This window comes from Rattus norvegicus, chromosome 2 (assembly GCF_036323735.1).
Source record: "Rattus norvegicus strain BN/NHsdMcwi chromosome 2, GRCr8, whole genome shotgun sequence".
NCBI lineage: Eukaryota > Metazoa > Chordata > Mammalia > Rodentia > Muridae > Rattus > Rattus norvegicus.
In genome coordinates, this window is record NC_086020.1 from 21625301 (window position 1) to 21641628 (window position 16328).

Here is a 16328-nt window from a genome sequence, read left to right on the forward strand (position 1 = left end):
TTTCCTGCAGTCCCGAAGTTCATTGGACTCTTGTATACTTAGCTATAAAACCAAGCCGGGAATCAACACTTTCAAACATCTATCGTATTCCCCTAACCTTAGAGTTCCTATCAGAGGTGCAGAGGGTCTGGAACTTAGCAGACAGCGGCAGGTATCAGGCAGGGTGTGGCTGCTGCTGGCTCCCTTTCTCTTCCAGCAGAAGGAGCCACCTTCCAAAGCTGGGGGAGAGGGGAAAGGGGAGGGGAGGGGAGGGGAGGGGAGGGGAGGGGAGGGAGAGAGAGAGAGAGAGAAAGAGAGAGAGAGAGAGAGAGAGAGAGAGAGAGAGAGAGAGAGAGAGAGAGAGAGAGAGAGAGAGGAAATTGGGGAAGGCAATAATAAGAAGAGGGAGGACAGGGGGGCGGGTGCCGGGGGAGCCCAAAGCCAGCCTGCTAGGCTCAGTCTCACACGCGCGCCGCCACTGTTTGTACACAGTGCGCTCTTGGCCTCAGGCTCGCTCCCCTCCAGCTCACGCTTCATTGTTCTCCAAGTCAGAAGCCCCGCAGCCGCGGCGGCAGCAGCGTGAGCCATAGTCGCTGCTGGCCGCTTCGCCTGCGGTGCGCGCACGAAAATCGGGGAGCCAGGAACCCAGGGAGCCGGCGCTCCGCCCGCTGTGCCTCTGCTAAGACCCACTTGCAGCCCCAGCCTATCTCAAGCGCACCCACCTCCGCGCATCCCAGCGCAAGCGAAGCTGGGGTGAGGGGGGGAGTCACCCTTTCTCTAGGGCCATCACTCTTTATCGCCCTTCCCAAGAATTTGTTTGAGGAAGCGCTGCAGGAGGAAGACGTCCTCTTGAATCTCTGACAGGGCGGGGTTTACTGCTGTCCTGCAGGGACACCTAGCCTACAGTGCCCTCCGCTACGACCCCGGACCAACCCGGGTCACGTCCGGGAGAAGGATCATGAAGCACTTGGTAGCAGCCTGGCTTTTGGTTGGACTCCTCGGTGTGCCCCAGTTCGTCAAAGGTGAGGTGGCTGGGCAGGGGTCCCTGGATGAGGGACGGGCGGGGAGCAGCTTTGGAAATGCCGCTCAAGGGGCCACAGTGGGTCCTCAGTGCGTGCCCGGCGTGAGGAGCGCTACGGAGGAGGCGATGCTCCCTGGATACCCAGCCAAAGTGCTAGCAAAGTCCGAGTGGAGTGCCCCAGGCTGAGCCTGGGAAGAGGGTGCGATCTAGAAAATAAGACGGTTGAGGGGTTTGAAGGGGTTGTGTTCCTAGGCTTTATTTTTTGCCACTGATTCCCTGCGCGAACATAAATGTTGTTGGCCGATGACAGTGGACAGGGCTGTAATAGAGACCCGACAGAGCTAAGTGTACCGGGCCGGGCCACCATCTAATTGGTGTCAGAACAACCTAGATAACCACCGGGCGGTAAGCTGGATGCAGGCTTTGGTGCAGGGCGGGGGCTAAGGGGTCTGTCAACCTGGACCCGATATTGAGAGTTTGTGCTGCCAATGAGAAAGAGAGAGAGGTCTTCTAAGTCGTTAGCTTTCTCCCAACCCTCCCCTTGGGCGCGTGACTTCAATTACAACAGCTCAAACAACCCTCCCCGTCTCTAACCCCAGGGGGCCTGAGCATTATTGTGCACTCCCTCTGGGTAAGACCATAACTCTTGGTAATAGATGGCTGTGATATGCAAACCAACCTTCATGCGCCCCTGGCCCAGGAGCCAAAAAGTTGTTCCGGCTGCTCTACCTGAGCCTTTCAGGGTTTGCATGTAAATAAAAAAAAAAAAAAAATCAAGCATACAAAACAAAACATTAAAAAAATATATAGGATTACAGTGAGTCTCTTGCTGAGTTGTTTAGGTGACTTTCAGATCCTCTGAGAGATTAGGCTTTGTCAATATAAAACCTGGTCGGAAACCTTTGTCTGCATACCAGCAGGTACTGAATTGGAGCCAGGAAGAGAAGGGGTTTCAAGATATTGGGTGTCTGTACCCTCTCTGCGTTTATGAATTCAGAAGGCCCTTCTGAGAGAAATGTACTAGAATCCTCAACAGACAGCAGCAGTGAGTAGAGAGCTGAATAAGCCACAAGGTTTTGTCACGCTGTGGCTCTAGAAGTATTTGGAATAAAAAATGTGTTGACTCGAATCCATTTGAGATTAGAGTAGGCATTTCATGGATACTCTACACTACACATATTCACCACCTATGTATGTGCTTCAGAGGATGGGCTGTTCGGGGACTGTCCTCCAGAAACCTGAGTTTTAGCCAGATACCATCGCTTTGGGACTAGAAGTGGTGGGTAGTTCAGGTCTTCTCAGCTCCCTAGGATGTGACTTTTTCCATGGTTGTAGGTGTGAGGGGTGGGATCTGTTTTTCGCTTCTGGTTTTCAAACCTGCTCTGATTGTTGCCTCACAGAGGCAGTCACTCCACTGAAGGTTAGCATATGGAAATGTTTTCGGAGTGGGTTGCCTTAGTCTCCAGTGTTAAGGAAAAGAACCGGGCTTCCAAAGCTGATATTTCCTGTTTCTTTTATTTCTGGTCTGGATTCCTTCTGCACTTGGATGCCTTAGCTGGAAGGGAACTAACTGTAAGAACCACAGGCACTCCTCTCTCCTCCTATCCCCGCCTCCGTTCCCACCCCAAATAGGAACATACACATACACTGACGCGCGATCACGAGCGCGCGCGCGCGGACACACACACACACACACACACACAAATGCAGACGCACGCGGACACACACACACACACACACACACACACACACACACACACACACACGCTCATGGGTGCACTCACAAGCACCTACTCCGTAACTGCCACTAAGTGACCCTTAACAAAGGTGACTGGAAAGCTAGAGGATCTAGTGAGTGACTGCGCTGGCCAGAAGACTTGTAGTTGCTAGAGCCTGGGCAAAAAATATTGCAGCTGCCTTGAGCTCTTAAAGATGCCCAGGCGGAGGCATCTATGCCACAAGTCAAGTGGACCATGGAAATGTTGCCTGTGCTTTCCAATCCGCTCTTCTAGACCACGCTCAGGAAGCCCACCCCCTCCAACCTTCGATCGATCCTTTGTAAGCCACCCTGTGGATGGAGGGCGGCAGCTTCTGGGAAAGAAACGGACCATTTTGCATCAGCTTTTTCTGTTAAACTTGTTCCTCTCTCATTTTCTTCTCCCGGACCTCTGCAGAAAGAACTGAGCCCGATAGTTCAAACAATTCAACTTTGGGGAAACTTACTGAAGCTAGTGTTAAAACATGGAATTTTACTCTGCTTTTTTTCCTACCCCTCCCCCATCGTATAGCTTTGATTTATCCAATGTCTTAGAGAAATTAGTGTTTTCCTTTGTGTGGATCCCAATTTGCAGGCACTCATGCCTGGAAATTTGATAATGATAGGTAAGTCCACTTATAAGCTGTCTTTATTTTAAAATTAAACCAATGGATCAGTCAGATTGAATATTTTATTAGCTCCTAAATTATTCATCATTGTGTATTGCTTTAAAAAAATCCAATAACATGCATACAGTTGCAGCAAACATGTGACATCTTATGCAATCTGTCCCTGTGCCCGCAGTTAGTGCCTGGAGTCTTTAAGCAAACGGCGTTCTCTAAAAATGTCTAGATGTGCCCTAAATGCTATGAATCATTGGCATTTGAATTTCCATCTTTTAATCAATGGAGATCTCAGTTAATTCTACATGAGAAGAAATTAATACCTAAAGAATCTCACTCCAGATGCCACTATGCTTCCGTGATTGCAGAGTGAAGTTTAAGCTAAAATAACCGGTTTCTATGGGGATTTTATTATTGCCCCTTTGTGCCATCGTTACCTCATTTGCATGACCATTAACTTTCCACTTTAAGAAATAACTGCTAACATCAGATTCAAGGTGAAACATTTTAAATTAATTTAAGAATATATTGGAGGGAATAGTCAAGTGGACATAAAGTACCCTGCTGTGGGAGTTTGAAACCAGCGTAAAGTCTGCGCTGTGCCAGGCAATTGCATGATACGGCACTGCTTCTCCAATGGTGCAGAGAAAGTTCTCGTTCTATCTTAAACGTCCCCTTAAAAGTGAAATGTATTTTGCATAGAAATTTGTATTAATTGTGGCGAATATTTACAATAAAAATGGGAAAGTAGAATGAATAGAGTATACCATCTTCTTAAACTTACAAAGTTCCCAAATAAGGTCCAACGTAGTACATTTCTGAGCCAATCTTTAAGCTAAAACATTTGTATTTTCATTAAATGTTTTAATACCTAGCTGGTAAAATGATAATTCTAATATACTTGACTCATCTAAGTTATGAATTTTTTACTTATCAAAATCTTAGCAATATACATGAATAAAGGATACATGGTTCTAATAAAAGAGGAAGGATACTCAGAAGAAAGAGTTACCACCAGAACAAGGCTACCATCACAGAACATGTTTAATGGACTTCAGTGCCTATGCTACTACTCCAAACTCTTAAATTTCCTTACCCGCCATTCTGATAGCATTGTTAACTGGGTAATTTATTCATGAGATCCATCCTTTGAATGGATGCTAATAATGGTGTATGGATCACTTGTGTACATTTATAAGCCTTTGGGTTTTCTAAAGCCAAGCAAAGTGGTGCTAGTATTGTTTACTGCACACACTTGCAGGCATGATTGCTTTCAGTATGATTTATGATATAACAGTTTCATCAAATCCTTGCCTACCCCAAAAAGTAGTAAAGGCTTCTGAGCTCAGTCAAGCCAGAAGCTAATTGTAAGTGGACAGTTACACAGAGTTGGATGGAGAAAGGGGAAGGGGAGAACCATGTGGTTACATTCAAATCTCAATAATAATAATAATAATAATAATAATAATAATAATAATAGGATAAAATGAAAAAATAGGAAATATTACAAGTATGCAAATAGTAGTAAAACTTCTATAATAGAAATCAATTTACTTCTTTTATTAACTAAATAGTTTGAATTTTGGCACACTTCTGAAAAGGTCCACACCCATTCATGCTATTCTTACAGTTGAGTTCTTAGCTGTGATTTTAGGAAGATGCCCAACATATTTCTTCTTGTGTTCTGCTTTCTCACAGTCCATAAAAAGACAGTGACAGCTTTCCTAATCAAAGTAAATTAATTTATGAATAAAATCAAATGAATGCCGATATGAAGTGGATAATCATTAAAATGTTTTACATAGTTATTGCAGATGCTAGAAATCATCACTTAATCGTTCCTGAACAAGTATGTATAAAAACCTTTGGTTCCACAGTTGTTGAAGGAAAAAGACTAGGATCCACTTCACCCTCACCAGCAGGTGTCAGAATAATCAATGGAGACATTTTAAAGATCTTTGAAAGAAGCAAAAGAGGTAAATAAGAAAGTCTAGCCTGCAAATCTACACAAATATGTCCTAGTACATACGGAACTAATGACAGTTCTCATCAGTCCCTAAAGACAGAAGGAGTTCATCGTCAGGATGGACAGTTTTTACTGTAGAATTTTAACTTCGAGTCACAGGTGCCCCAGGTAAGAGTCACACATTTTGGGGAGCCCATTCCTTCTTCCAGGTGTCTGTTAGTGCCTTTCAAGGAAATAAACATAGAATGTCAGTTTATAGTTGTCAAACAATTATTACTGGCATTTCTAGCGTTCTTCCTAAATTTCTTCTCCACATTCAGTCTAAGTAATTATTCATTGAGTTTTCCTGATTTAGATTATTTACACATTTGATCTCTGAACACACCTACTGCATGTAAGGTCATACGAGTGCCTACCTTTGTTCTATATTAATATTTTTGTGGAGCTTGCAAGTTCCTAACTAATAAAAACCATATGGTCAAAGGAGACTAAATGCATCCTAGATTCTCTTTATCCATATCAGGAAATTATTAATGTATATATATTAATAACTCATATATATATCAGGATATATACCTATCATAGAACAATTCTACAAGTTACTAAAAATCACTCCTAGTTTATCTTTATCAAACTTTTGTCCCTTTTTTGGTTGATACAGCCCTTAAGTTTGTATTTCAGATTCACCATTATATTCTTGCTATGAGTTTTCTCAAGCTTTTAAGTGCTCCTTGACATGCCAAATGGCCTATATTCAGTGGCATTCTATCTGTGTTAAAGTTGCTTAAAGTTAAAAAGGAAATCTTCCACTCTGTCTCTCCCATTTTACATTTTTCTTCTCCTTCCCACTTCTTTGTTGGGTAATCACTAGGAAACAGCATCCAGGATAAAATCAATTTGACATTCTGTCATCATTATTAAAAGACGGTAAATTTACAAAACACTGTGAAGTTATCATTTTTCCTCTTGGAAGGAGAAAAATGGAATGAGCGAACATAACGCCCCCTTTCCCAGTCCCCGTGATTTAAAAGGATCTCAACGGAAGAACAAGTCAAGGGTTTTATTTTGTACTGTGATTACAATGCTCTTTCTGAAACTATCTACTGGACAAATGGAGCATGTACCCCTAACAATCTGGACCTGACTTGGTTTCCTCTCTTGGTGACACAGAGAGGAGCGTAGGAAGCATAAAGGAAAGAACGAGAAGCTCTTGGCCACCTGATGTAGACTTCGCATTTGGAATTTAGATTATTATTTTAAAAATCTATTTATCCTGACTTCCAAATTCACTGACTCTATACAAACTACATTCTGAAACTGTGAAATATGAAGCAATAGGTCAGTCTCAATTTAAGCAATAAAGCATGCCGCTGCTATGAGGAAGTGGGAAAGTGTATGTAAGACACATTGTACATATTGTACAGTGAAAAAAAAAAACCCAGAAAATTTAGTGATGTGGTAAGGGGACTGAGTAAAATAAAGGCATTCACCTGTGAATCTTTATTATATTAACTGATGCCTCTGTTGTCTTTATTATCCTAACTGTCATGAATCTAGATAGGACCTAATTGCAGCATGTTCACAATTTGGGAATACAAAAATATTGAAGTATTTGTATTTATTAATAAGAAACTATTTTGTTGAACATGTATAAGCTCAGATATCTGCTTTGTTGTGAAGGATGTAGAAATCTGAGAAATCTATTTGTTTGGTAATTGTATTTTTTTTTTTTTACTTTGCTATAGAAAATGATGTCTTGTAAATTTTCCCTAGAATAATCCAAGGAAGGTAATAGAAAAGAGCTTAGTTTTACAGGAAAGGGGTTGGTCTCCGAATTCAGATAAGGTGGCTTGCTATGACTGGGCCACATTTTATAAGAAAATATTCTGCTGCATTCTGTTTAAATGTGTTAATACAGAGATAGTGACAGGGTCGGGTTTCTCCACCAGAGATTACTGGTTCATCAGTGAGCGGGGAGGATTTAACCGCAAGGATATCAGTGAAGCTTCTTACACATAAAGCCCTTGAGAAGGAAATTGTTACTGCACTGAAGGACTGACTTCCTCTTACTGTTCCTCTTTTCTAAAGCAGATGTGTATCAAGACGACTGATTACTTACTTATTCATAAGTGGGAAGGCCACGGCTTAATCTCTGGTTACATGATGACACGCTTAGGTTGGAGGCAGTCTGTAAATGGGGTTAGGCTACTCTGCAGTCCTTAAGGTTTCTGCTTCACATTTGACAAAGTGGTTTATTTTTAGAATGAAAAATAATCCTTTAAGTCCCTTCCTGGACTAAGCTCACAGTGACTGTTTAGATTTCACTCATACTGGAGATTATGAGGTCAGCTGTAGTAAAATGGAGTTCGCACATGTGAGCAAGAAAATCCAGAACAGGCAAGTGGAAATATTGGATTGTAGAATATTTTTTAAACTAAATGGACCAATCCCTTTTGCAATCAATCTTCATTTTTTTTTAGTTTGTGTATGTTTGCCAGTCACAAATATGTGATAATCTTTTCCCAACACAAGATGCTCTAATTTTAATAACATTATTTCCTGTCTGTATATTAAATATATTCTATAAATATATATTATTTTTATAGATTAACTCATATATTATATACACCAACTTTCTTGGAATGTTTTATGCCAGCTCATCATCTAAGTGCTTTAATATTTATTTTCCAAATTCTTGTTTACTGCTGATCTATTTTTAGTATAGCATAGGTGAGACAATAAAACAAAGAAACAGTAACAAAAACACCAAAGTGGGTTCTTAATCGTCTTTTAATTAGATGGAGATATCATCACAACAGTACCCACTTCACTGTTTTTAGAAATTACGTGGACATTTGGCTCTTGTTATTATTAATTTAAATTTACATATTCATATTTTATGCACATTTTAATTTTTCCTACATGCATGCATGTGAACTCTGTGTATTTGGTGCATGGAGAGATGGGAAGATGTGTAAGATACCTTCAGACTAAGGCAAGAATATTGTGAGCCATTTTACACATTCTAGGAACTGACCCTCGATCCTCTACAAGGGTTTTTACCTCCCAAGACATCTATCACTCCGTCCTTCTAAGTGCATATTTAAGTAGCAATGACTTCATATAGATAGGTAGATCGATAGATAGATAAATAGGTAGATAGATAGATAGATAGATAGATAGATAGATAGATAGATAGATAGATAGATAGATAGATAGATAGGCAGGCAGGCAGGCAGGCAGGCAGGCAGGCAGGCAGGCAGGCAGGCAGGCAGGCAGGCAGGCAGGCAGGCAGACAGACAGACAGACAGACAGACAAATGGGCGGGCGGGCAGGCAGGCAGACAGACAGACAGACAGACAGACAGACAAATGGGCGGGCGGGCGGGCAGGCAGGCAGGCAGGCAGGCAGACAGACAGACAGACAAACAGATAGACAGATCTCAAAGACAGGTCAGAAAATTTAAAAGCTTATGTTACTTGCTTTCATTTACACGTGTTTCTATGTTTTAGAATATTCCTTCTCTGAATGTACTTTTTAACCCTTCCGGCAAAGAGAACACTGATAAAAATATACTTTTAAATCCCAGACAGAATGTAAATGGCCTCTTATGTTTGTTATACAACTTCATTTCAAAGGAATGTCACTACTGAACGGCTGGTTCCTTTATAATCTATACAGGTCCTGATGTTCTTTGTCTGAATCTTTTCCTGCAAAGATGTGCTTTTCACAGTCACAGTCTTAGTTCTTAGCTTTCCCTCTTTTCATATGAAGGCTGCGCCGTAACGGCATAAGCATCTTAACAGACAAGTTAGCAAGAGTCATTTACTCAGAGAGATGTGAAGCAGGGTAAATAAGTCTAGCAGATGCATTCTGCACAGTGCACTGTGGGGGTTATCAGTTCTAAATCTCATAAGTCAACCCCGCTGGTGCTGATGGATCATTTGACAAATGAATAACAAAAAAGATACCAAGGTAACTGCCATGGCCGCACAGTGGCTAAGTTAGAAGGCAGTGTAGAACAAGAGGAAGAAGAAGAAATAATGTGTAAGAACCTGAGGAAGGAGTGAATGCAGATTACAGACTTGAGTTATGAGAGAGCACATGAAACAAATATAATTATATATATTTATGAAGTTTTATAGACTTTGAGTCTGACTCATTTGAATATTTGATGCTTTTCTTTACCCGCAATTTTGTTATAATTTATTTAAAAATTTTCAAATATAATTAGAGGAAATCTGGACACTACCCTCCTAACTACCAACTGATATCGTGTGGCAATCAGTTGTGCACTGTGTTCAAGGAGGTGTCTTCTACACGTTATTATTTGTAAAAAATGCATATATCTTACCCAACTACTAGGTAACATCTAAATATTTTTAGAAGATGAATTTATGCTTGGAAATATTATTTGAAATGTAAGTAATTCTACAATTTAAAAATAAGTTTTAAAAAGTTGAGTGAATTAAATTTTAAGTAGAAAAGTGGGATACAGCTCATTCCGCGTGCAGAAATTAACAAGTATGCTATTTAGTCTGACAGACGTAATGATGTGTTTGTTAGTACATAATGCAATGGTACTGGGGATAGCAGGAAGAAAAGAAACACTTGGGGAAGGGTTGGGGATTTATCTCAGTGGTAGAGCGCTTGCCTAGCAAGTGCAAGGCCCTGGGTTCGGTCCCCAGCTCTGAAAAAAAAAAAAAGAAAAAAAAAAAGAAACACTTGGGGAGTGGTTCAAAATACAGATTTCTTTTTCTTTTTCTTCTTCTTCTTCTTTTTTTTTTTTTTGCAAAATCTTTCCATTCAGTTTTATTCTAGCATGATTTTTTGATTGGATTCCAGAACTCTGCCAGTCCTCTGCATGATTCCAGTGCTATTAGACATAATGTAGAGGGATATAATTTCTGTAGCAATCTCAGTTACATAACACAGTACAAAGTGATATTTACAAAACCATGATTTTTATTTTTGCCACATTCAACAAGTCAAAACATGCATGTGACATGCTATATCTGTAGCACCCACATTTACTTCTGTATAAAAGTTTAAAAAAAGGAAACTTAATGGCTAAACATCATGGCACAAGTCTATACTCCATACGTTGAGGAGGCAGCAGGGTCACAAAGTCAAGGACAGTCTGGGTTACACAGTACGAAGCCCAGGAAACTAGAGCTGGGCTGATAGCTCAGTAGTTAACAGCACCGAATGCTCCCAGGAGAGCCAAAAACTGACTTCCCACAGACATATAGTGGCTTATATAATCTGTAACTCCAGTTTCAAGTGTCCAAGACACTCCTCTGGCTTCTGTGGACAATACCAAGAACAGTTTAATTTTTTTATTTAGCACCACCACTAACGAAACAACTAAAGCCTCGGAAAGGTTAGAAGCATGACAAGGCCCTGAGTTCTTTCCCCAGCATTATCAGAACAAAGCCAAACCATACTAACCACACGTTTTCTTTTTGGTTTAATTGAGTTATTATTTACTCCAAGTATTTTAAGTATTTTAAAACTAAATAAAATTGAACTATATTTAAAGCTAATGGAAGTCATACTATAAATGTATAGAGTATCTTCTTATTGTTTTCTCTGTGTGACTGTACAGTATTTGAGTTTAAATGGGACTCTGCCTTAGAAAATATGGAAGAAGAGAATATTTTTAACCTAATTTTAAAGAAAGGAACCCGAGGTTCTAAAGTTCCAGTGTCCTGGATTTCACAGACTTGGAGAGTCTGAACTTGTACCTACTGTGCTGACTCCAACTGCTCACAGCTGCCACACAAGAGTACTTGAGGTAGTCATAAATTCTGTTTTATCCTCGGTTTTTAAAATGAGGAGATGGCAAAAGGTTGGCTGATGTTGCAGTAGCTCTTAAATCTTCTTATCACACTGTCACTTTTTCCCTATTAGAGAGCATCAATGAATTTGAAGACCTTCAAATCCCAGCATCAGTGTTTGCCTTCACTGTGTTTTAGTTGACGTCTAGCAACATCTAGTCAGTAGAATTAGTACTGTTAAATGAAACCACCAACTTGCAGGCACTTCAAATATTTTGGTCGTTCTCTCTCTCTCTCTCTCTCTCTCTCTCTCTCTCTCTCTCTCTCTCTCTCTCTCTCTCCAGTTTCTATACTTCCACTGACTCCTTTTGTGATCAGTACAGTAATCTTCATTCAATCATACTTTGTTCCCTACGTGGTTTTGCACTTAGTCATCTAAAGGATAAACACACTGTTTAAGAATTTCTCCACTGGGGTTGGGGATTTAGCTCAGTGGTAGAGCGCTTGCCTAGGAAGCGCAAGGCCCTGGGTTCGGTCCCCAGCTCCGAAAAAAAGAACCAAAAAAAAAAAAAAAAGAATTTCCCCATTGATTTGGTTGCCCAAGTACCTTTATCATTTTTGCATCATTGAACTATAAATAAAATCATTTTTAAAGTTCTGTTCCTATCTATAGTTAATTGGTGCTTAAGTGTTTACAAGAGACTGTAAAATCCTCATTCCAGAAGTCAGAATAGGGCTGAGGCTGAATTGCGCTCCAGAGAGAAGTAGAACAGAAAAGTAAGAAATGAGTTACTAAGAATATAGAGGCATGTAGGAACTACAACATGAGCATAATTTTGCTAACAACAAATTTTGGGATATAACCATGGCTCTAATCAGAAGAAAGAAGACAAAATGGTGGAAAAAGGAGTCAAAACAGTACATGGTCAACAATAATAAAAGTCACCTCTGAGGGAATTAAAGTCAAAATAAACGTGTGATGAGACATGGCAGAAAGGTCTGGAGACGAGGGAAAAAGAGAGTGTGTGGGGGTGTGGTAGACATCAGGAAAACACAATGTATATACACTGGAAGAAAAGAAGAATGACGTAAGTTTTAACTCATTGGCTTTTAGCATGGAAGGAAGCAAAATATTCTGGAAATGACACCGATAAACAGGAAAATAGCACTTCAAATATAAAATTTATCTGGGAAGAAACATTATACAGTTGAGAGGGTGGAAGGGTAAATAGTTCTTGGAAGAGAATTGATTTATTATTTATTATCAATTGAGAATTGATAAACTATCTATTTCTCTTTCCCACAGTTCTTCGTCTATAGATTCGCCATGTTAAAACAGTTGCCGTATCCCATAGAGAGGTTCTATTTGTTTATACAAAACAGCTTCTCCAATCCTTACAGGAATCTAAAGGATTATTTACATGGCAAGATAAGATTGTACACTGAAAACAAGGTAGTTTAACAGCATCAAATATAGGGCAGATAGATTTACATCCAGGTATCATTTCAATGTAATATAGTTAAAGAAATGCTTTAAGTCCACACGAGTATCTCTTCTAAATTTAGTGCTCTGCTGCGGGCAGGAGTAAGAGTTCCGCAGTTGTTCCCTGACCCACTTTTGAGCTGCTAAGATGGGCCTCTACGTCTTTTGAGGTCAGCACTTAGTAGTTACAGAAAATGCTTTATCTGATTGGTGGCCCTCATTCCTGGTCATTTTTAGATCATTTGTTTAAATTGTTCATACAGAAAATGTCTATCCTTTCAAAGAATTTGTTATATGTTATACAGAAAGATTTCTTTATCCTCAAAATTACAAGCCTCAAATATTTGTAAAGCACAGTGTTCCTTCTATGTCTCTGATAGTCTGGAGTTGGACAAAATTTTCTTTACTTGGTCCTCATTGTCCATTATTCCCCTCCTGTGAGTTATTTCACTGGGACCCATCTCATTAGCCTACATATTTATACCAAAGCTTCCAGTCTTCAACAGAAAATTAAATTGATGTTTTTACTTAACCACTGTAGTATACTATTACTCATTGTTTAAAATTTGATTCATTTTTCTTTTTTTTTTTTCTTTTTTTTTCGGAGCTCGGGATCGAACCCAGGGCCTTGTGCTTGCTAGGCAAGCGCTCTACCGCTGAGCTAAATCTCCAACCCCTTGTTTAAAATTTGAAACTGGCAGTAATTTTTAGTATGCTTTTTGTTTATTTGATTTTTCTGGGGGGGTGACCTCTTTCTAGATAACCCTGAGGTGAAGCATAGGCCCTTTTCCCATAATGGTATCTCATACATTTGATTTCGTTGTAATTGTATTTAAAGTTCAGTTTGTTGTTTGCTGTGTTGGTTACTTTTTATGACCTGTGCTTTCCTGACATGGATATTGAGTACTGTGCTTCTTTTCGAAGATGTCACCAGACTATTTGTTGAAATTTATCATGCATGTATATTTACATGCATGTACAAACATGTGTATAGATTCTTGCTGTTAATATTACATATCATGTTTCTTCTTTTGAGATCTTAAAACTATCACTCACATCAATTAATATATAATTTATCTGTTTCTATATCTATTTCTGGCTGTATCCCATGTTCTGCTATATTTACTTTCCAAAACATTATTCAGTTGAAATTGCATAGTCACAGTGAATTGCTAATAAATTGTCTTCTCTAAAGAGTCTGAAACATACATACATACATACATACATACATACATACAGACACATACACACAAGTGTTATACTTCACCAATATTTTCAAGTCGTTTATATCTTAAAAATTTCCCTAATCACTTTTAAATTCACTTAAAATATATTTGTCCTGTGTTTCATAAGCTTGAAGAAGACAAAATAAATATTTTATACCGTTTAAAGCATGTAAACGCCCAAACCCTATGTTTTAGCAGTAAATAGTTAATATTTTCTGAATTTATAGCTTTTCTATAAATTTCCAATTTATGAACACTTTCAAAGCAGATTTATGTCCCATCTTCATCTAACTGAACAGAATAATATTGATTGTATATGAAGAAACAGAGAACTTCAAATCTAATTTTACAGCACAGGGTTGGTAGAAGCATGTACAACAGAACCAAAATACCTAGGGGCATTTTTAATTGTTGGGTTGAGGCCACAGGTAGTCCTTTCATCCGCTATTTTCAGTGCCCTGACAACTATTGCCTTAAAATCCACCAGAAATTCCTTTCCTGTGTCCACCATGTCTCTTCCTCCTCCCTCCATGCCCTCGCACCTGCTGAACCCAAACATTCCTGGCTGAGACAGCAGATAGCACCTGGGAACTGTGTCTGCCCAGGATGGAAGAATATTGGAAACAGCTCTGTTTCGAGTTAGTTGTGTGTGTAATGGCAATCTGGATGTCACTGCAAGTGCTGTCTGCTCCCTTAGGCAACCATACTCCTACTGTTTTTAAATGTTCCTGTGGTTCTGAAACGATATATGTACTGTGACCTCAATAATTGTGTGATTTCCACACTAAGCTTAAAATTGTTAAAGGAAATTTCTTTCTAGAGAGGTCTGTACAGAGTAAAATATAGTAATTGTTTTTTAAAATGATAAGAAAGCTGAGAGTTTTTTGTCAAAGTTTTTAAGTTGGAGAATAAAATAAATTTCTTACTCTTATTTACTTATTTTAAAGTTTTATTATTCTTGAATGCATAGCAATTATATGGTCATTACAATAAAACCATTTTATGGTGGCATTTGTTGGCATTCTGTAGAGGCCTTAAATATTTCTAAGTAATATTTTTCCGTGCAGATTATTGTTTGTTTTATGTTGATAAACTTCACATACCATAGGATACTCTGTAAATGTATATTAGGCATACTAACAACTCTATCTTCATTACTGACATCAACTTCTATAGGTAATTTATATACAAATAAAGGAATGCCTTTCAGTCTCCCATTCCCCTTTCCCATTACCAAGTCCATCATAGATTCTTTTCTCCAGCTCTAATTTTTAAAATAATTTTTCATGCAATATGTTCTGATCGTGGTTCCCCTTCCTCATTCATTCCAGATTCTCATGATTTCCATACACATTAAACTCCAAACATTCTTTCTCACTGTTACTTAGAAAACAAATGGGCATTAAATAAAACAGAATAAACAAAACAATAAAAACGAACAAAAATGTAGGAGAAACATGTAAAAACAAATGAACACTATTAAAACAGAAAAGGGAAAATGTAATATTTAAGAAAAAGTATAGATTAAAAAAGCCCAATCAAAGTACTATAAGAAAATAAAAAAAATCTAACTAAGCTCCAAATAGCCACTAAGTCCATTTTTGTTGTTGACCATCTCATACCGTTGGGCATGCACCTGACCTTAAGCATGGACATGGTGTTTATACCCAGGGAAACTCCTTTGATAGAAACTAACTTTTCCTTTGTCAATGGCTGACACTTGGAGACAGCTTCTGGGGTACCTTGAGCCCCGAGGAAAGGGATTTGATGAAAACGTCCCATTTATGACTAAACCTTACAAGGTCTCTTGTTCTCAGTACTTTGTCCAGTTGCATATTGTCCTTTAGTAGCTCTCAGAGCCCACATGCGGAACTCTTCTCTGATGTTGACCGAGTGAGACACAAAGGTGATGTGACTTCCATCCTGGTGTAGCCAATAGGTTCCCTGATAGAGAGGATTTCTAGGTAATCAACCAACACAAAGAAGTGGTAATGGGTTAAAGTGGGGTCTGCATAAGTCCACTGGAGTGAGGAAAGCTCCAAGAATCCAGAGAGCCCTTAGGGGATCTAAACCGTGTGTATGGTTTTTACCACTCTTAAGTGGTTCACATAAGTAAAATCATATCCCACAGGATTGGTACCTTTTTGTCAACTTTCTCACTTAGTGCAATGTCGTCCATGTACAGCCATGGTGCACATATGTTTGTTATGTTTGTAAGGCAGAATAAACTTCTCATAAACATGTTGGAACACTTGGGTTCCTTCGTACTATTAGCTATTGCTAAATGCTTTGGTTTCCAGTGAAAACCCAAAGTAGAATTATTGAATTCTCTGCTAATATTTTTTGGAGGTATCAACTTACACATTCACATAGAGTTTCAGCATGTTCTTTATCTACAAACAGTTAACATGTTTTCTAATTTTCCCACATCATTTGCATAACTTGTTATTTTGAGTTATGATAGTAGTTTTTCATTGCATATGCTTTATTGTGA

At 39.1% G+C, this 16328-nt stretch overlaps 1 protein-coding gene across 6 annotated transcripts in view; it reads left to right on the forward strand.

Annotated features, from left to right (window-relative positions):
- The first annotated feature begins 303 nt into the window (after positions 1–303).
- The window catches only part of Edil3 (EGF like repeats and discoidin domains 3), a 514777-nt gene continuing 498752 nt past the window's right edge, over positions 304–16328 (forward strand). For 5 of the 6 annotated variants that reach the window (XM_039103424.2, XM_039103422.2, XM_017591169.3 and 2 more), the window contains exon 1: positions 304–1001. In XM_039103424.2, the coding sequence (XP_038959352.1) occupies positions 938–1001 (64 nt within the window). In that variant the 5' untranslated portion in view covers positions 304–937. The remainder of the gene's footprint in view (positions 1002–16328) is intronic. The other variant, NM_001427434.1, reaches the window with a different exon arrangement.